The following is a 22,864-nucleotide window of genomic DNA, read 5'->3' as shown; positions in this document are numbered from 1 at the left end:
TTGAGATTGTTTGTTGCCAGAAGATTCGGCATATTCTTCGGAGGCATTTGTTTACAAATGTTTGTATCTTATTTAAAGTGGAGGAGGTAGTCTTTCATGTCTCACAGGTGTATAGCAGAATGGACTTTACGTTTGTTTTGAACAGCCTTAGTTTAGTGTTTCTACTAATGTGAGAGAAAGACCACACTCCGCGGAGCATGCCATACGCCTGCCTAGCTCTGGAAATGCGGTTTGCAACGTCCTCTTCTGTGCCTCCGCTTGTACTTATCAGGGAGCCTAGATAACAGAAGTTATCTACGTTTTCTATCGCTTGATTATTGATAAAAAAGCAGGAGGTGTTGTTAGTATTTATACGTAAAGCTTTGGTTTTCTTTATATTAATTCTTAATCTCACCAAGCCCGCCCGTTCCGCCAAGCGGTCCATCTTCCTTTGCATATCCGTATACGTATGTGATAAGAAGCAAATGTCGTTCGCATAGTCGAGATCATCCAGGCGCTGCTGCAGACCCCATGTAATTCCACTCTCATCTTTAATGCCGCTCAGAATCAAATCCAAGACAATGTTAAATAACATAGGAGATAACGGACATCCCTGCTTCACGCCATTTCTTACTTGTATGTTGTTACTGAGGTTGCCTTGGTGGAGAATGCGACAGTGAGCGTTGCTGTATAACTCCTTGATAATTTTAACCAGTTTTTCTAGTATTCCTATTAGCAACAGAATTTTCCAGATTGCATGATAAATAAGGCTGTCAAAGGCTTATTTGAAATCTACGAAAACAAGGTAAAACGGCGATCTCCACTCAAGAGATTGCTCGAGAATGATTCGGAGGGTGTTGATTTGATCAATACAGGAGCGACCTGGCCTAAAACCAGCCTGTTTATTTCTTAATTTAGGCTCTACGAGTGGAAACAGTCTGTCATGAATTATGATTCCCATTATTTTATTAATAGCATTTAGCAGGGTTATCCCTCTCCAATTGTCGCAGTGTGTGAGGTCTCTTTTTTTTGCAACTTTACAATAAGTCTCTCTTTCCATTCATCCGGGATAGATTCTGCTTCCCAAATTTGGGTCAATACAGGATAAAGGATACTGGCGCTTAGCTTCCTATCTATCTTGATAAGCTCCGGAGGCACGTTATCTATACCCCCTGCCTTACCCTTTTTTAATAAGGGTTTACAATCATTTGTTGATGGCTGACTCTATCTCGGTAATGCTGGGAGGATCTGGTTTAATTTTTAGTGGGGTTATTTCTTCCTCTGGGATGTCTACAGAATCCGGATTTTTATTGATGAGAAATCTTTATAAAACTCTTCCCATCTGCTCGTTTGCTCCTCTGGACTGGTGAGTAAGGTCCCCTCCTTTGTTTCTTATGTGAGCTGCCGTCGCCCTGCCCACGTTCGAGAGGCGCCTGGTAAACTGGTATAAACCCTTAATATTGTTAGCCTTTGCAGCCTTCTCTGCCGTCTCCGCTATGCCTTCATACCACTTTCTTTTATCATGCCTGGCACTATATTTTATAACTTTGTTCATGTTATTATACGCCTGAATATAAGCTGTTTTAGCATTTGCCGATATGCTGGTCATCAGCTTTTCTTTAATTCTCTTCCTCTCCGCGATGTATTCCCAAGTGGTGCTCGAGATCCATTCCTTCTGGCTCTTACTTATTGTTCCAAGTTTTTGTTCGCTCTTCTCCAATAGAAGCTCCGTGTACGTTGACCAGCTGGAAATCCCCGGATTTGGTTCCCGCTCATTCCACCTTTCATTTATTTCAACTATAAGTTCCTGTGAAACCCCGCGATTCCGCAGTTTTGTAAGATTTAGTTTTTTTCGTTTGAACTGGGTGTTGAGTCTCTTAGCTGCTGCTAGCCTCAGCCTAAAAATACAGATCAGGAGATGGTGGTCACTTCCCACATCGGCACCTCGGCGATTTCGAACGTCAAGAAAAGATCCTCGCCATTTCCTGCTGAAAGCTGTGTGGTCTATTTGGTTTTTGGTCTAACCGTCCGGGGAGGTCCATGTTACCTTATGTACATCCTTGGGAGGAGAGATGGATCCACCGATTAGAAGATCAAACGCGGAACACACTTCTGTAAAAAGATCACCGTTTTCGTTGCGCCGACTCAAACCGTGGCGTCCCACGCTGGACTCCGCCTCGGATTCTTTGCTTCCTACCTTGGCGTTGAAATATCCTATTAGTACTATAATGTCTGAGCGATTTACATTAGTGAGTACCGTTGTTAGTTGCTGGTAGAATAATTCTTTGCTTTCCTGCGACGAGACTTCAGTTGGAGCATATCATTGAATTATACTCATATTTTTGGTTCTGGTGGAAAACCGTGCTGTTACTATCCTATCGCCGGCTAGTGCCCAGCTTATGAGCGATTTTCTAGTTTCTTTTCTAATCAGAAAGCCTACTCCGCTTTCGCCATTTTTTTGGGCGTCTTTTCCAGAGTATAACAGGCAGTCCCCATTTGCAAGTGTAAATTCTCCGGACCCGGGCCATCTAGTTTCACTAAGCCCGAGTATACTTAGGTTATAGGAGTGCATTTCTCTTGAGATTTGAGCCAGCTTACTTGCCTCCAGCATAGTCCGCACATTCCATGTTCCAAGTCTATACGCCTTTTTCATGCCAATTTTCGCTATATGAGAATCCGTCCGGCTATCATTCGTATCAGTTTCTTTGATGGTTGTAATTTAAGGTGGGTTGGTTATCGGCCAACTGCACCCGAATCCGATGGTGCGGCTGCCTCCTTAAAGCGTCCAGACAAGCTTGGTTTTTCTGTCAGGGTTAATCTTCTCTTAGCCGATGGGTTTCGGATTTATGGCGCCAAAAGCTCGCCATTCACCCTCTCCCGTTAGCTGCAAAGCTCAAAAAGTCATGCATTACCAGGGGCCACGCGACACACCGTGTCTTCAAGAACGTGGGAGTAGGATTTGTCGGTATGCTTCAAATGAAGCTGCAGGCATTTTTTTGTCCAAGTTTTATTGCCATGTGAGAATCGGGATCTCACATGGTCCCAGAGGCCCAACACCAACCATAATGCCCCCAATACCAATTTATACTTTATTATAATGTCACAAGGAATGTGGCGCGTGCGGCCATGGTACAACAACTACTCCGAGTCTCAATCAAATTCGCTCCGATTCGAGTCGAAAAGGATATAGAAGGGGAAACGATGGCACAGGGCCGTACAATGTTACGCGAGATCCAGACATACCGCCCCCTTTTGAACGATATACGTTCAATATTTAATAGTCATAGGAATAAAAATACACAACAGTAATAAACCTAAAAAGAACTGACTCGATTCTTATGCTATAATGGGTAACGGAGATATTTTTTTAACGCATCGCTTATATACACCGTGGGTTGTTTTAACATATAGTCACTACTCTGACTATACCGTCATCGCCAGGATGAGTAACTGTCACTCTACCAGTGATCCAACGTAACGGAGGCGTATTATCCTCCTTGAGTATTACAAGATCTCCTATGCTAATATTATGTGTTTTATTAGAAAACTTGGTATACTGTTGCAGCTCGTTTAAATAAAAATAAATCCTGCTTTACTTTTTGAATATGTTTTCATGTTGAAAGGCGATTCAAACTCTCATTTGTAAAATCATATTCTGGAATAATTTGTAAAGACGTATTAATTAGAAAATGCGTTGGTGTCAGGGCGAGTGGATCATTCGGATCAGACGACATAGGCGTGAGAGGTCTCGAATTTAATATTCCTTCTACCTCTATTACAAAGGTATTAAATTCTTCAAAAGTGAAGAGGGCTTCTCCAAGAGTACGACGCATGTGATGCTTAAAACCTTTCACGGAAGCCTCCAAAATTCCCCCAAAATGCGGTGAGCGGGGAGGTATAAAAGACCATTGTATTCCTTCATTTGCTAAGTACCGATTGATTGCTTGCTCATTTTTCTTTTTCTGGAAAAACTCGAATATCTCTTTCAAATGATTACTCGCACCCAGAAAATTCGTACCGTTATCCGACTGAATCACTCGGGCCCTGCCACGGCGTGCGAAAAAACGTTTTAAACAGGCTATAAACGCTTCAGTAGTAAGGTCGCTCACAATTTCCAAATGAACAGCTTTGGTAGCTAAACACACAAATACAGCGACGTAATCTTAATAAATTGATAAGGACACAAAACCAGTGTCGAAACGTCGAGTTAATGTAAGAATCTTTGATATTAAAGTCAGTTTGGTCAAAATATATAACTCTTGTATATCTTAATCTTATTGGTTACGATGCTTTTTCTCCTTAATTAAGAACGGGCCGCAAAAGTCGACACCGACATTTTCAAATGGTCTCGAGCTTACTAATATCTAATCTTTGGCAAATTGTCCATCTCATACTCAGGAGTCGAGGGCTTCCAGCGAGAACATATCACACATTTCCAAATTACTCCTTTAACAAGATTTTTTCCATTTAACAACCAATAGTTTTCTCTTATTGCATAAAAGGTCGCTTGACTTCCGGCATGACAAAGTCTGACGTGAGTCTCACGAATTATCAATTCGGTAATGTAATTGTTAGACGGTAACAAGAAAGGATGCCTTCGACTGAAATTTAGATCCGCGTATCTTAATTAACCTTCAACTCGAAGTATTTCATCGACGTCTAAGAACGGATTGAGTCACAATATACTACTTTTCTTATCTAGTGGACGTTTCTAACTTAAACTACGCAGCTCGCTTTCAAAGGCGGTGAGTTGAACTAATTTTATAATACGTATTTTGGCTCCCTTCAAATCTTCAGTTTGAGGTCTTCCGAGATGGTTTTCAATACTTTCAAAGGATCGACACTTATTGTTAGAAGCAAAACGTATGCAGTACGCTATGATCCTTTTCATCCGAGTGAAGGATGAAAATCTTGAAAGTAGATCCGTATCGACAACGTGAATGTTTGACAAGCCAACTATTAAGCGTTGTTCCGGAATTTCAATACTGGGTATTAAATTCGACGGCCAAGCAGTTTCATTCTTAGACAGCCAAATCGGACTATTTTTCCAAATAAGGTTGTTGACAAAATACACAATGTTTTACGATAGTTTTTCTCGTTTCCATCGGGAGATTTTTTCTTTATTCAACTAGTTTTTTTTTATCAGACTATAAAAGGTCACATTCATTTTTCGACCCAAATTTTCGACCTTTATAGTCTGATAAAGAAAACTAGTATACAATTAAATATTAATCGCATAAATATATGATATGCATATCTGACAAATATATGATATACTACAATATATCTGTGTGATAGGATTTATTGGTAAGTTTTAAATAGTTGTTAAAACTACATATACATATATACGTACATACATACATAATGTATATATCGAATCTTATGGAAAAAGTGGCAATCACTGTTTTTATGCCTTGCAATACCTTGTGCAATAATAAAATAATAAAATAATTTAACACTAAATTAGCAATTGATATACATGTTTCATAAAAGCAATTGTTTCCTTCTTGGCATTGTAAACTGAAGTAAATAAATGATTCTATTTTATACATCTATATAAAAAAGACATAGTTGCTTTTAAGAAAAAGTATGCAGATGCGTGTTGCAAATTACATATTTTTTCTTAAAAGAAATATGCCTTTTTTTATACCAATTGATTCGTCTCATTATTCTGTGCATAAAAGTGTTAAGGTAACATTACCGAAAACTTAATTTTTTACAAGATATTTTGTATTTTATGTCAAAATACTAGAACTTTCAAGCCTTATAATTCCAAAAGTTCTTAATGAAAAAATACTTTATTATAGTGTTTTGAAAAGCTCTCGAGATTAACTGCAAGAATATGCATTGAAAAATAGGGATTTCCATTTAAGAAATTAAAGGTGTCGTTCACGTGAGCTTTAAACGATCATCCAAGGTGAAACCAATGGCACCATCTTATGTGCCCCTTCGATCCAAACAACTTTTGTATAAAACATTTCTTCCGATAACGTCAACTTTCCGAGATAATCCAGGGTCTCGACCTTTTTGTTACACCCGGTATATATATATATATATATATATATATATATATATATATATATATATATGGTAAATGTTTAGTATAACGCTCTCCCCTTCGATTTTCTTACAACTTTGTAAAATTGTTTATTTCTGTGTGTAAAAAACATTCTGAGAAGGAAAATCGTCGCTCAGGTCTCGTTTTTTTTTTAATTTAATTTCAAAGTTTTGATGTCGGTAAGGTAGGAAAATGATAATTTACGTTTTTTAAATACTGCGCAACTTTATTTGTTACTATATTCACAAATTAAGTTGTCCGCATACTCATTAACGGTGCCATTTAAGTTAAAATTTTATGGTTGTGAAATACTGTACGTGGCCAAAATTGATAAATTGTGATTTTCGTTAAAGCACTGCACACACACACACGTGTGTATGCCCTGCTTTATAGAAGTTGTGATTTTTGTTAAAGCAGGGCACACACACACACACGTGTGTATGTCCTGCTTTATAGAAGTTGTGATTTTTGTTAAAGCAGGGCACAAACACACGTGAGTATGCCCTGCTTTATAGAAGTTGTGATTTTCGTTAAAGCAGGGCACAAACACACGTGTGTATCCCCTGCTTTATAGAAGTTGTGATTTTCGTTAAAGCAGGGCACACACACACACGTGTGTATGTCCTGCTTTATAGAAGTAGTGATTTTCGTTAAAGCAGGGCACAAACACACGTGTGTATGCTCTGCTTTATAAAAGTTGTGATTTTCGTTAAAGCAGGGCACGCACACACACGTGTGTATGCCCTATTTTATAGAAGTTGTAATTTTCGTTAAAGCAGGGCACACACACACACACGTATGTATGCCTTGCTTTATAGAAGTTGTGATTTTCGTTAAAACAGGGCACACACGTGTGTATCCACTGCTTTATAAAAGTTATGATTTTCGCTCGGATTTTCGTTAAAGCAGGGCACACACATGTTTTAAGCAGATATTTTGTATTTAATTAGCAGACAGTTGTCACGTGACCTTCAAATGAAGTTGCGCAGTACTTTAAAAACGTAAATTATCATTTTCCTACCTTACCGACATCAAAACTTTGAAATTAAATTTTAAAAAAACGAGACCTGAACGACGATTTTCCTTCTCAGAATGTTTTTTACACACAGAAATAAACAATTTTACAAAGTTTTAAGAAAATCGGAGAGGAGAGCGTTATACTAAACATTTACCATATATATATATATTATTCCTTTATATATATTTATTGTAAAGTATTTTCATATATATAATTGTCAATTACATCAAAAAGATATAAAAAATACAAATATTGAAAAAATTATAAAATATTTTCTTATTTATGGCAACTCATAACCGGAAATAAGTTGGCAATGCAAGTTCATATTTTTTAATTTACTATAGCTCAAACGATTGCTCCCTAATTGCTCCCTCAGAATCGACGATTGCTCCCCTTTTAAGATTATTATTTTTCGAGATATTTAATAAAAACGAAAAATTTTTAATTTTTATTGAAAAACATATTTATAATAACTCTATGCAACTTTATAGGGCATAGAACGATTGCTCCTTCATTGCTCCTTATTGCTCCATCATAATTTTAATGATTTATTGCATTTTTATTGAAAAAATAACAAATTAATCATTTCACAAGGCCGCCTATTGTAACTATGGCTCGGCAGCGCATGCGCATGCTACCATAACTATGCGCATGCGCGATGGTATCTGTTAGAGCTTTTACGGATACCATAGCGCATGCGCGTATGGCTTCTGCTTTCTGCTCATGGCTCCTGCAATTTTATGTGCTTATCTTAACTATTTCTCGCTTCGCTCTATTGGGATTTTTAATCGCTCCATTCGTATAATTAATTTTGTATGATATTTTAGCAGAGAACTGTTTATTTTCTTGGAAAAATACATTTCTCACAGTCTTCTGCAAGTATATCCAACATAAAACGATTGCTCCTTAATTGCCCACTTGTCAGCATTGTGCATGAGCCCTTATTGACGTTAGGCTTAGTTTCCACGCGTCGCGTCATCTGTCGTTAAAGCCTCTTGCACAATGCCAGGCAACGGGCAATAGGAACAGGGCAAAGAAATTAGAAATCATGTATAAATGCAGAATAATAAACAGTGACACAGGCAATAGACACAGAGTTTCCGTCACGTTGGAAATTTTGTGCTTATTGCCTGTTGCCAACCAATCATAGCATTTAAACTTTTTAGGTTGTAATTAACGATTTTTTGGTTATTTCCTGTTCCTATTGCCTGTTGTCTGGCATTGTGCAAGGGGCTTTAGGGGCGCAACACAATACAAGCAATAGAAATAGGGAATAGGAACAGAATGCATTGATACACGGCTTCCGATAGGTTGAAAATTTATTGCTTTGTGTTTTGCATTATGTTTACGCCTGAACGGTATCAACCAATCAAATTTTTTATGAGTGCGTTTCACTTAACGTCCGCAACGTTCTTAAAGGCCCTTGCACGTAACAAAGTTTTAGTCATAATCGTAAGGCTGTAAACAATTAATAGACCAATCACAGTCGATTATTCTCCTCGCGCTTGAAGAATAATTGAGTGTGATTTGTCTTATTTTCTTACGGCCTTACGATTAAAATTAAAACTTTGTTACGTGCAATGACCTTAAAGCGAGAAACACAGACTTTTGCATAACGCATAATACGTAAGCATAAGAAAACTGATTGGTCTATTTCATTATGCACATACATATGGACCAATCAATTCTCTTATGCTTATGTTTATGGGCTCATGCAAGTTTGTGTGGATATAGCTTAAAGCCTTGGTCCACGATGCTAGAACTGCGTTCGGTTTCGGTTTAAGCCAATGAAACTGCTGCTTTACTGTAAGAGCTGCAAGTTGATTGGCTTAAACCAAAACTTGGACGCAGTTCTAACAATGTGAACACAAGGCTTAAGTGCCCATCTACAATAGGTGTTTTAAGTTTTAAGCCCTAAGAAATTGACCAATCACAGTCAATTTATTCTCCTCAAATTTAATTGTGATTGAACAATTTCTTAAGGCTTAGGGTGCCTCCCCATGCAAGACGGAATCGCGGAAAACGGAATCTCGGAATCATTCTGATTGGTTAGTCTCATGAGGCTAACCAATAGCCTCATGGGATTAACCAATCAGAATGATTCCGAGATTCCGTCTTGCATGGGGAGGCACCCTTAGGGCTTAAAACACCTATTGTAGTCATTGTAGATGGGCACTAAGGCCGAGTTTTCACTGAGCGCGTCACGCGTCGCGTCATCACAAGTTAACCAATCAACACATCCCATTTTATTACATTACTTGTGACGGGATCAAAATGGGATGTTTTGATTGGTCGCGACGGATAAGGCCCGGTCTACAATGGATGTCGGAAGTCGGAGTCGTAAGAAATTGACCAATCAATTGACCATTCATTATTTTTCGACCGCAAGGAGAATAATAGATTGTGATTGGTCAATTTCTTACGACTCCGACTTCCGACATCCATTGTAGACCGGGCCTAAAGCCCAGTGTCCACGATGCAAGAACTGGGTCCAAGTTTCGGTTTAAGCCAATGAAACTGCTACTTTTCTGTAAGAGCTGCAAGTTGATTGGCTTAAGCCCGGTGTCCACGATGCAAGAACTGTGTCCAAGTTTCGGTTTAAGCCAATGAAACTGCTACTTTTCTGTAAGAGCTGCAAGATGATTGGCTTAAACCAAAACTTGGACACAGTTCTAGCATCGTGGACACCGGACTTTAAATCGAAACTTGGACACAGTTCTTGCATCGTGGACACCGGGCTTAACGCGATGCGTGACGCGCTCAGTGGAAACTCAGCCTTTTAGGCCGAGTTTCCGCTGAGCGCGTCACGCATCGCGTTATCCGTCGCGACCAATCAAAACATCTTATTTTATTACATTATTTGTAATGGGATGTTTAGATTAGTTAAGCCCCTTGCACAATGCCAGACAACAGGCAATAGGAACAGGAAATAACTAAAAAAATCGTTAATTACAACCTAAAAAGTTCGAATGCTATGATTGGTTGGCAACAGGCAATAGGCACAGAATTTCCAACGTGACTGAAACTCTGTGTCTATTGATTGTGTCACTGTTTATTCTGCATTTATACATGATTTCTGATTTCTATTCCCTGTTCCTATTGCCTGTTGCCTGGCATTGTGCAAGAGGCTTTAACAACAGATGACGCGACGCGTGGAAACTAAGCCTAACGTCAATAAGGGCTCATGCATGGTAGAAAGAAAACAAGGTATGCTGTTGCGCATCCTTTCTAATAACCAATGAGTGCGTTGGGCCAAGCTGGAGACATATTGGTTTATTGGCCAATAGAATTAGGCCCGCGGTTTTTTAAATGAGAATTAAGTTCTTTTTCTGTTTTGCATATAATACATTTTTATTTCATGTAATAATTAATTTTAAGTAAAAAATGTTAAAATTATATATAAAGAAATATTAAAATAAATGTAAAATAAGCATGAATTGAACAATATAATAGATGTATGAGGAAAAAGTAAATAATTTTCTGAAGTTTTAAAAATATTGTCGATATAAGATGGGTTTATTTAAATACAGCAATTTCAATAAATGTAATAAATATTTTATTTTAATAACACGAGAAGTTGTGTTCAATAAGTTTATTATTGAATAGTATACAAGAAATTGATATGTAAAAATGAACATATGTGGCACGCTGATATTACAGAAACGATGGCGCTTTCTTTTTCATTAAAAAGACAACATCAGATAAAATTCCTTCTTTTAACTCCATGCGAGATGCCCAGTTCCTAAGTGTGGATAATCCTGGTAACGGGTAGTGATTTTCTTTTAAAAAACAATATGCTTTTGGGCTCAAGCTTCTTAACATTATTGCAGCAGATATGTCTTCAAGACCCCACTTTACTCTTTTTTTTCTTTCATTACTCATTAAAACGTCAATTTGCTTCGGAGTGAATATCCTTTGAGCACATTATGGACATTTTCTTTTATTACACGTTTCGTAACTCTTGTCTTTTCTCTTTGCAATCGTTTTACTTGTTTCTTAAGCAAATCGTTTACCTTGTTTGTTTGGCTTAGTCTTTTCATCAAATCTTGAATAATTTTATCTCGTAATCTGAAAAATATTATCTATTAATTTGAAAAAAATTTGCAATATGCAATAAAATATTTTTATATCTAAAAATTACTTGATGTTTACTATATATATATATATATATATATATATATATATATATATATATATACATCCTAGTAAACATCAAGTAATTTTTAGACATGAAAATATTTATATACATATATATATATATTTGAGCTGATGCTTTATAATCATACAGACAATTAATTTTGTTTACCTTAAGTGCTCAGACATAACAGTCTGTGAATTACTTTGTGTGTTTACCATTGTATCATCACTTGTACTGCTGAAAGTAAAAAATATTTAAGAAATAAAAATATAAAACAACATGCAATAATTTCTTGTACAGCAATGAAGTCGTTAATACGCATAAAATCAATAAAATTATACCTAGCATTTTCTTTTGAAGATTGCATAAAACGTGTTTCTGCTTTATTTTCCATTGAAGTGTCGATCAAATTGGTCTCGGACTCACTAAAACTGTTTTTGCTGTTAAAAAAAGATATTGTAAATAGAATTTATTGCAATCTTCACATATCATAATAAGAAAATATTTTATATAATACAATAATACACACCTGCTGTTTTCACTAACATTTATTATGTTGTGTTGATTTTGCACTTCCTTTAGCACTTCTCTTTCCTTCAATAGTGGCAAATTTTCTGTTGGAATTGCATGATCATGAAGTCTTCGTAATTTCTTAGGCGAGTAATTTTCGCAGTTTGCTAAATACGCTGGCTTTGGTTTGTAACAGCTTGGTGTAAAGTGGACAGAGCATATGCGAGCTACAAAAATTAATTTCAATAAAGTATTAAAAATATATGCCTCAATTATAATTTATATAGATTCAAAATAACGTACCGTTTTTTAGGTTAACTTTATTTTTGTTAGCAGCTTGCATCCATTTTAACGCAGTTTCTTCATCCTTTGGATAAGAAAAAAATTGAATATTTTTCTCTTTTGCATTCTCGCTTCTATTTTTGCATCCACTTACACTACACATAGGCATTTTAAAAAAGACAAATTAAGCCGAACACGTTCACTTCTGACGTATGTATATACATAAAGTATATCTATATATATTCAATATGGCGCTCGCTTGGCCGTCGCCATGTCTGCGCAGAACATGCTCAATTTCGACCCCTCTAACGAGCATACCTTGTTTTCTTTCTACCATGGGCTCATGCACAATGCTGACAGGTGGGCAATTAAGGAGCAATCGTTTTATGTTGGATATACTTGCAGAAGACTGTGAGAAATGTATTTTTCCAAGAAAATAAACAGTTCTCTGCTAAAATATCATACAAAATTAATTATACGAATGGAGCGATTAAAAATCCCAATAGAGCGAAGCGAGAAATAGTTAAGATGGAAGCACATAAAATTGCAGGAGCCATGAGCAGAAAGCAGAAGCCATACGCGCATGCGCTATGGTATCCGTAAAAGCTCTAACAGATACCATCGCGCATGCGCATAGTTATGGTAGCATGCGCATGCGCTGCCGAGCCATAGTTACAATAGGCGGCCTTGTGAAATGATTAATTTGTTATTTTTTCAATAAAAATGCAATAAATCATTAAAATTATGATGGAGCAATAAGGAGCAATGAAGGAGCAATCGTTCTATGCCCTATAAAGTTGCATAGAGTTATTATAAATATGTTTTTCAATAAAAATTAAAAATTTTTCGTTTTTATTAAATATCTCGAAAAATAATAATCTTAAAAGGGGAGCAATCGTCGATTCTGAGGGAGCAATTAGGGAGCAATCGTTTGAGCTATAGTAAATTAAAAAATATGAACTTGCATTGCCAACTTATTTCCGGTAAACTCTCGAGGGCGGCAGCAGTGTGGTCTAGTGGTAGAGCGCCAGACTCGTAATCTGAGGAACCAGGGTTCGAGTCCACTAGAGCCATGAAGCATGGAATGTTTTTCCGATAGCTGCGCCCCTTCGTACAAGATAGGCTCTTGTGCGGAGAAAACTCGGCTCCGTCTTTCGGAAAGAGACGATAAGCCGGTGGTCCAAAGGGTTAAAGTGAGAGGAGAAGGATAGTATTGGTAGTAGATTGCGAACCCTGCGGGGATATGCGATAAATTACGAATTTTTTACTTTATACTATATATAAGGTAAAACTCCCTTCTTTGGAATAGTCAAATAGCCAAAACAGTCGATAATGTCAGTATTCTTCAATTACCACCGGGCCCTCGGGCAGTCACGAAAATTTACCCAGGGTTGTCGGTCTTTAATAGTATCTCGTCGGTGCTTCAGCCAATGTTTGTTCAGTGTGAATTGTAATGGAAATTCGTCAATGGTAAATGTGGCGGTTCGCGCCACCAGTGGTGCCAATGATTCCTTTCCTGGGATAAGGGAAGAACATAAGAATACCTCAGGAAAGGAATCATTGGCGGCGACTGTACATGCATCATCATCACGCCCGCGCGGTAACTGTATTACCGGTAGTTCGCATCGACGCCGCTAGGCGTCGCATCGTTCATGCATTCTCTCAAATTCAAGGTTTGGCACGGACTGGTATATGTATAAAGAGACTCCCTACGGGACCGAAGCAGATATTTTCAGGCGCTAGTCGCCTAAGGCAAGAGCTCCTCCCTTATGAAAATGTGCCCTTCATTGCCATTATAAAATGCCATTGAATTCCCATTGTTCCAGACGCAATGGAAATGAAGGCATTTTTGCAAAAGATAAAAATTTCCACACAAAATCCCATTAGTATTGCCAATGGCAATACCAACGGCAAAACCAGTGGCAATACCAATGGCAATACTAATGGGATTTTGTGTGGAACTTTTTATCTGTGGCAAAAATTCCTTTATTTCCATTGCGTCTGGAACAATGGGAATTCAATGGCATTTTTTAATGGCAATAAAGGGCACATTTTCATAAGGAAGGCGTCGCGCTGTAGGTAGGTGTTGCGTTATTTCTGTTCAGTTGCGCCGTACGCTTAAAAATTTCCATTTCAACTCCGGGACAACCGAAAGCGCTGATGCGAAGGTCAGCACTAGGCACTGACAGCGAGGAGTTAACGCTATTTTGATAGCGTTAGCACGAAAATAAATAAGCAGGAAGTCCGGAAGGTTAAATGGAGTAGGGGAAAGCCTTCGCGCGTTCTGAAGGAAGGCACGGACGGACGGCAGATAGATTTGAGTCGCTGAGCGAGAAGTACATAACGTAATTTGGAGAGAGAGAATCATAAGTGCGTGCGAGATATATAGATATAGAGAGATAGATCGGTCGACAAATCATGGTCGATGGAAGACAACGCGGAGAAGCGCAGACACGGAACGATGCTACCGACTACTATATGCGCGATTATTTGCGGCCCCTCGAATTGCGGTAAAACCAACGTTTTGATAAGTTTGCTGGAAAGTCCGCACTGGAGAATTTATTGACATCGATCGACGAAATCGGCTACTACACCTTCTCCAATAACAATGACGTCATTCCACCGAGCTACGCGTGTCCAAACTCGATCTTCGTATTTGATGTCGTGGCGTGCGATAAGCAAAACACTGTGAGAGAGAATTTCTCAATGAGCAGGCACTCGAGCGTCGACTGCTTTTATCTCTGTCAGAAGTACGCGAGAATATCTAAACATCTGATACGTGACAACGCGAATCTGCTGATTCTGTTCAAACAGAATGGCACTAATTTGAAACACGTGTACAACGATCACGTAAATACCGAAATGTACGATGAATTTTGCTCGTTGTGCCACGATTGTTGGTAATGCAAATATGGATTCGTAGTGATAGACAAGGACAACGCGCTTTCGAACGGCCGATACAGAAAAGGATTTAACGTATTCGCGATACCGCAAAAGCGATCAGTCGTTGCCGATACTCGTCGGAGGTGAAACGTTAGCGTTAAAAAGATCGACACTCTGCGTTTTTCCACGATGGCCGCGATCAACGAGAGCGAGAATATTCGCGAACGCGAGAAGATCGTGAAAGAGATTGCGAAAACGAGTGATTTGATTCGCAAGAAACTTCGCGCTTTGAAGATCGAGAGATCGGTAAGATCGAGAAGGACGTTGAGTTAAACACGCACTTTAGACCTCTCATCGGACCGCTGAAAAAAATCTTCGACAACTCGAGGTTGATCGCGGTGAAGAAAGAGAAGCCGACGGAGAGCGACACTGACGCGGGAATCGAAACGCTATCCGTTCAACAGCGCGGGGACGAGGAGGAGGAGGATGCTACACCAAAAAGAAAGAGGGAACGATTAGACTCCTGGTTGGATCTCTTATCGACACCTAGTAAATCTAATCAATCGAAACGATCGAAAGTACTACCGATAACCTGTACACCGTCCGCGGCGACGCGAACCGTGCAACATACAAGTCCCGAATTACTCGCAAACGTGGATGTTTTCGAAACCACGGACGACTCGATCGCGACGACCGCGACCGTTCGAAAGCAGATGCAAACGTCGGAAAGTCGAGAAATATTTATACAAACGTTGCAAGATCACTTGGGTCCAATGAGCCGAGTGTACATCGTGTCTTTTTTGGGCGCCTATCCAACAATAGACACCGTGTACGGCGTTTATTTCGGCAAGTATAAAATGATGCTCGGTAATAAACGTTTTGACGTGGACAACGCGGATAACATTTATCGACGGCGTACGATACGCCGGCACACCCGGTATTTACGAGTTGATCTTCAAGAAAGTACTCGATGACGAGATCTACACGGAAGACGATAAGTACAAGAGCCTGCTGTTGGCAACGAGTGCTCATAAATTCAAGCACGATCCTCGTGAGCGAGTACTGGGCAACAAGGGATACAAGTATACAGAGGTAATCGCACCGTTGATATCGACCGAATCCAGGAAGAAAAAATCCGGAAAGGGATTATTCGCGCCTCGCTAACCGACAATAAGATCGACTACGTGCACTGGGACAATTCTTGCACAATTCTTGCACTGGGAAAAACTTCGCGAGGCTGGGCTTATTATAAATTAAACGGCGCGACAGCGATCCGTTCAATCAGCGTCGAAATGCCGATCAATAAATTGGGATTATTCGAGCAGAGCGAAGACGCCGCGACGAATGCCATTTCGTACCATCGATGGAGCGGATTAATGAGAAATTTCGTGCGCGATAACGCTCTGTGTCGCACCGCCACGGGTTTTGACGCAAGGTCGCGCAAGATTCGTCGTGTAGCGCAACCTGAGACTGACGGTGACGCGGTTAACAAACTATACGTGGATCAGTGCGTTAAAAGTTTGAGAGATCAACGGAAAGAGTCAGACGAGAAGCTTACCGCGTTCGAGAAGAACGTGCGAGCGTTACAGACTGCGGTAAACAAGCTTCGGCGTGCGAATATCGTTAGATTAGAAACGGCTAATGAACGATTAAGAAACGGCTCAGAACCGACTACCGAACGACGATGAATGACAAGAAGCAGTTAAGTAACGACGACGAACGACAACGAACGGTTCAAGAACGGTTGTCGGACGGCTGTCGAACGGTTCACGAATGGTCCAAAAGCGGTTATGAATTGTTCAGAAACTGCTACGAACGATGCATTAGAAACAGAAACGGCGACAAGGAAACATGAGACCGTTAAAATCCGATGTAGATAAAAATATCGAAAAGCAACGGTTGGTTGACGAATTGCACGCACCGGCGAGAAGAAATTTTCCTCGCAGACACGTCATAGTGCGAAGGTACGACGACCTGTGGCAAGTTGATATCGTCGAGATGCGCCCGTACTCGCGTTTCAACGGAGGCTACCACTACATACTCACCGTCATCGATGTACTGAGCAAGCACGCGTGGGCCGTGCCGCTCAAGGCACGTAAAGGCGGCAGCGAGACAGCCGACGCTATCGGTGAGGTAATTCGAGATAGCGGGAGGTGCCCTAGTGACCTACAAACCGATATAGGGAAGGAATTTTACAACACCGACGTGCAACGTCTCGTGAGAAAACACGGCATCAATCATTATTCCACGTATTCGGTGATGAATGCATATCGGTCGTCGAGCGATTCAATCGCACGTTAAAAAACGACATATGAAAGATGTTTACGCTTAACGGAAATTACAAGTGGGTCGACGCGTTATCGCGACTCGTGTCGGATTACAACGCGCATCGAACGATCGGCATGCGGCCCGTCGACGTTAACTCCCGCGATCGCCGAAAGACTCTTGGTTACGGTGTACAGTGCGATACAGTTCGCGGGTCCGGCAAAGTTCAAAGCGGGCGACTCGGTACGCGTCAGCAAATACAAGAAAATTTTCGAGAAGGGTTACACGCCAAATTGGACCACCGAGGTGTTTAAGATTAAAGTGCAGTGTACCAATCCCGTAACCTATTTACTCGAGGACTATCGTGGAAAATCCGTCGCTGGAGCGTTCTACGAACACGAGTTGCATCGCGCGACTTATCCTGACGTGTATCTCGCGGAGAAAGTACTGCTCAGGAGGGGCGACGAGGTTTATGGTTTATGTGAAATGGCTGGGATTCGATGGATCGCACAACTCTTGGATGCACAAGGACATTGTTATTTAATTCGTGCAAACTGTATTTTATTCTTAACATAATAAAATATACATGTAAAGTGTTTGAAATATGAAATACATATAAAGTATGTAAAAAATATTAAGTACAAAATATCCAATATATAAAAATAAATAATAAAAATATATAAAAATATATATAAAATACAAAATATGCGTGATTAATATTCCTTCCATTAATATTATACATACGTTACACATTACATACATACATACATATATTATATTGCATACATTATATTACATACATTACGTACATTGCATACATTAATCTTCACTGTTCCTTATCATATAAAGGTATTCGATAATGTCCCCCACGGCAACGTATCGTTCGAATACGGTACGATATATCGCTTATCGCTAATGGTACGGACTCAGAGCTATTTTCGTCTCGCGAATAGTGTACACTTCGTGCAATTTCGATCTTATGCATGACTGCGGTCGAATCATTTCGAACTTATCGTTCAAACACCGCGTGTAGTCGTCGAACGTAATGGTATGTGCGATGACATTGCTTTTAACACCTTTCGCTTTTTTAGTATCTTTCTTACCATCGACTCGCAAGGCGTTCGCCCTAAGTCCAACTAATTCGGTCATAATATCACCGTTGTTTTCGCCCTTCATCAGGCCCGGCACTTTTTTATTGACGAGAGGCATACCATACGCGTTATCTACCGCATAATCATTCATATCGAACCTGGCTATATTACGTTTCATGTTCTCGTACGCATCGTCGCACTCGATATGATAAATCAGACTATCCGTGTCGGTGTACATAATTCTACACATGTCGCGGTACAGGGGAGACATGTACTCGTGGTGAAATTTGTATAGGCACACCTTTGACAAGTCGAGGATGCACATGGCGACGTAGATCGGTTTGTCGAATTTCACCTCGAGTTTGCGCAGTTCAACGGCTATCAGATTTTCCGAAAACACGCTCTTGCTGCGAAAATTTGGTCGCGCGATCATTGCCTCCGCGCCGTATTGTCCGTCCCACTTTGTAAGTAATTTTACGTCGACGTGATTCCGTACATTTTCCATCGTTTTCCCGAAAACTGCGTTATTCATCAATTTATATAAATTTTTCTCGAACTTATTTTTGACCAGTGTTCTAAATTTTGTATTGAGTTCGATGTAAACGCGGAGCCACGCAGATTGAGCAAATTGCAATACGCGATGTATTTTTGTGACGCGAAGACCGTGGTGCGTGCACTGCTGCAGGTTGCGATAATGGATGACATAACGCTTCTTATCGTACAGCGTGGTGAGAAGTTTGTCCTACCGTTTGCCGGGCGGTTTATCGCGCCGTCAGACAGAACGGTAGGTCAGAGTGCGCGTCGTGTTTATTCTGCGGATACTTTAGATTGCCCTTGAGAATATAACCCGTGGGCGAATCAGAAGCGATCGCGCTAAAGTCGAAATTCGAAATGTCTTCGACCCATTGAAAATCTGCGTAGGGCAATGGCTGACACATCGCTCAGCCGTACAAGTTGTTTACATCGAAGTACCTACATCAGGTACATACGACGACGATTTCGATGGTTCGTGCGACTGCATGTACTTGTTGTTGGCCCGCGCGTATCTGTTTGAACATTGACTCAGGCTACCGCGAATACCGCGTTCGATAAACATGACCATGTCAATGTCGGTGAGCAGTTCGAAATTGACACGCGTATATTTCAACATGGTCTCACGTAAAACTTAGTAAAGTGTAGTAGTACGCGGGATCAAGTCCATAACTTGCAATACAACTGTCGCGGAAATTTTCAAAAACGTCGGCCAACAGCAAGACATCGGTTTTGAGGTATAGTTCGCTGTATTCGCCTAGGGTTCGAACAAAGAATCGCTGCCAAACGTTCGCGACGTGCGCGTAATCGCTCTCGGATACGGTGTCACCGGTCAAGGAATTGTAAAATGAATCGCGCGGCGGTAAACACGAGTCCTCCAAATTTTCGACGCATCCACGTATTCGTATGGAAAGACATCTTTTCGCGTCAATAATTCGAAATCATGGTCGGATAACACAGAAAATTTGGAACGTATAATTTTTAACTTATCTTTATCGAGGAAGGATGCCAATTTTGCGAAATTCGTGCTGAGAAATTTGTACGAATCGATGAATCTTAACTTTATGTCGCTTCGCGAATCTGATCTTTCGGCGGTATCTTTGACGTGTTTCGTGAATGAGATGTACTTTTCTTTTGTTATCGGTAATACATCGATTGAGCCTTCGAACGCGGCAGCTATTTCCGTGATAATATAATACCCGTCGTAGCCCGATAAATTGTGGAGAATTACGGGAATGAAGTAAGAATCTTTATAATTCAGGTTGCAGTTCGAATGTGCGGGACCTCTATAACGACCGATCAGGTGGCAATGATCGCGTACGCGATTATCATCCGGCGCGAACGGTTTTTCGCAAATGTGACATTGCGCCGCGCTGTAAAATGTCTCCCACTCGTCTCGCGTTAAATCTACCATGCAAACATTATCGGACAAGATAGCCTTTACGCGATGCGCCAATCTTTTGAGTTTCTCGGCGAACCACGCGACGCAGTCATTATCGCGACGAAACCGATACGCGGATAACGAGTCGTCGTACGAGCACTGTACGTAGTATCCATACTACATACCCGATGATGTTGATAGGCGTATGACGTGTGTTCCGTCTCCGGTTGTGTCTTCTTCAGCACGCACTCCAAGTCGGCGTATACGACATATGGAAGCCGCTCTTTCCTGCTGTGGTTCTTGAAGCTGAGCCACTTGTCGTCCTCGCTCGGTAGTTGGATGGCACAGTTGTTTACCTCTCGGCAGTCTGCCGTGTGAGACTGCAACTTGTCGCTCGAACTAAAATAATGTAGACATCTGCAAAAAAAAACACAAATATTATAAATTTTTATACAAAGAATATAAAATGATATATATATATATATATATATATATTATTAAAAGAAGTATAGGTATTTACCGATCGCTAAAATACTCTGTATGTCCATTCTTATTAATTTGCGAGCTAATGAGGCGGGATAGATGCTTGATCCACGCAAAATGTCCCACATTGTTGTCTCGCGGGTCCTGCACGTACAGCAGATTCACGTGTTTATTACTCTTCCGGTCGGTAAGCTTTTTTGGAAGAACGTTTGACATCTTCTGTCCCTCGATGATATACACATTGATGGACATACACATTGATGGACACGTCGTTGAGTCGTTCGAACTTTTTAATTTGACTCAACGTCATTGAAAATTCAATGTCTTGTAAATTCAATACTGTTGTATAATGTGGGTATGAGGATTCCCGTTCTGAATGTCTTTCGGCTGGATGTAAGGCGGCAACCACTGACCACGCAAAACACGCATGGTCCATAGATTGCACGTTGATCACCGCTCTCCTCGTTTTAATGTCTTGAGGTAATTTTAAGTGACACCCCGCGCGCAAAGGATTGTACCTGTTGACGTTCACCGTCAAATTGAGGATTCGCGACAACGCTCACCCACTGTAGCGTTCCTGAAACTCCTCGAGGGATGCTAATGTGGGTTCGATAACGTGCCGCTCACACCACTCGCGCAAGTTCGATGTACGACAGAGTTCTTTGTTTTTTGTGTTCGAACTCTTATTGGCACGTTTATCGCCTGCCACAAACTCTCCGTTGAACGCGGTATTCATTTTGACACAGTTATGTGTTTTTATAATGTCTCGCACTCGCTCGAGCACTACGCTGCCGGCGTCTTCCAAAAACTGTCGCGGTTCTATGTAGTCTGCATTAATTATCGCGCCGGTCATTATCCGCGTTTCGAACGCAGCATCGATCTCTCGCGACGAGTTTTATCGCGCGCGTGTCGCCACTGCTACCGGTGTCCGCATAATCACCACCGCTATGGATAAAATGTCTTTCCAATCGTGTCTTTGCACCCTCGAGTCGTGCGATTCTGGCAACCAACGATTGCCTATGCCCGATCGAGAGCCGCGGACGTTTGGCACTACTGCATGCCTCGAGCTGCTCGACGAATTCAGCGCATTTCAGCGTCCATGTGAAAAATTCACCCAAGGTAGCGACTTGGTGGGACAGCTCCAATAGATCACGTTCGGTTTGCTCGGATTGCTCCATGTTTTATCTATTTCGCACTATTTTTTTATTAAATCGCTTCACAGAGTCTCTTTTACAGAGCACTTGCACGTGATAATGTTCAACAATAAAATAATGAAGAAACCGCAATATTTTTCGACCGATGTATCGCTGCATATGCGTTTGATCTTCATCTTTCGCTTGATGCGCTTCATCTGTCGTTATATACCCTTTGCTCTTTCTCTCTCTCGCTCTAACTGAATCTTGAAAGATCATTTTTTCCTTTGTTTTACGTACAGCATCGTAAAAAAATAGTGTGAAATAGTTTAGTCTACGCGATAACACCCCTTTTTCCTAGAAAAAAAAATTTGTTTACGAAACATGTCCCGACAGGTTCGATGCGTCATCGGGTCGATCATCGTCGATGACGTCATTTCTTCCTTTGTTTTACGTACTGCGTAAATAGATTGTTTAGTCTACGCGATAATCACCCCTCTTTTCCTAGAAAAAATTTGTTTACGACGCCCGTGAAACGTGTCCCGACAAGTTCGACGCGTCATCGACAAAACACGCTCCTACGTAGTGCGCTATCAAGTTAGTCTTACCCATTGTACGCCGCCTAGCGTAGCGGTGTCGTTGCGAACGAATCCCCGCGGCATACACGTGGTATGTCAAGGTCACCCCCCTCCCCCGTTCCCCGCGTAATCCGATACCCTTGTGTAATCCGATACCCTTCTCCCCCCTCACCCCCCCGCGTTATCCGTACCCTCTTCTCCCCCGCTTACTCCCCGCGCAATCCGATACCCCCTCCCTTATTTCCCCTCGGAGCTCCCGGGTTAGAATCGGCCTACTATACCTAGCAGGTATGTCAATTCAAAGTTGACACTCGCCGACGACAAACGTTTCTCGCGCGTTTCGTCCATAATTTCAATTTTCTTTGAACGTAAATAACTTTTAAATAGGCCAGTCATATTAGACTAATTTAGGGGGGTAACCTTCCAATCACTCTTTTCAGGTTGCAACCACCATGAATCGCTTTGATTTAAGGTGCTGTAAGTGGGAGTAATTTTGCTTCGCATAATTAATGCGCATTAAAAAGTTATTAACAA

The 22,864-nt window shown here is 40.6% G+C and overlaps 2 protein-coding genes across 7 annotated transcripts in view; one reads left to right on the top strand and one right to left on the bottom strand.

The window, feature by feature from the left end:
* LOC139819259 (uncharacterized) overlaps window positions 1-22,864 on the top strand; it is a 255,776-nt gene that overhangs the window by 214,650 nt on the left and 18,262 nt on the right. The gene's annotated exons all lie outside the window — the stretch shown is intronic.
* LOC139818867 (uncharacterized) lies at window positions 10,595-12,297 on the bottom strand. Of its 6 annotated transcripts, XM_071787871.1 has the most exons (6): window positions 12,140-12,296; window positions 12,007-12,070; window positions 11,723-11,930; window positions 11,535-11,633; window positions 11,362-11,430; window positions 10,595-11,123 (listed from the first exon to the last, which is right to left on the bottom strand). In XM_071787871.1, exons 1-6 carry the CDS (start codon window positions 12,152-12,154, stop codon window positions 10,937-10,939), a joined length of 642 nt encoding a protein of 213 aa, XP_071643972.1. In that variant the 5' UTR covers window positions 12,155-12,296; the 3' UTR covers window positions 10,595-10,936. The 6 variants fall into 6 exon arrangements, with proteins under 6 accessions (XP_071643972.1, XP_071643968.1, XP_071643969.1 ...); XM_071787867.1 differs by having other exon boundaries at window positions 11,362-11,427; window positions 12,007-12,297; XM_071787868.1 differs by having other exon boundaries at window positions 11,535-11,624; window positions 12,007-12,297.

Source organism: Temnothorax longispinosus, chromosome 9, assembly GCF_030848805.1.
Source record: "Temnothorax longispinosus isolate EJ_2023e chromosome 9, Tlon_JGU_v1, whole genome shotgun sequence".
NCBI lineage: Eukaryota > Metazoa > Arthropoda > Insecta > Hymenoptera > Formicidae > Temnothorax > Temnothorax longispinosus.
The sequence above is the reverse complement of the archived record's forward strand: the minus strand, read 5'-3'. Positions and strand labels throughout refer to the sequence as shown.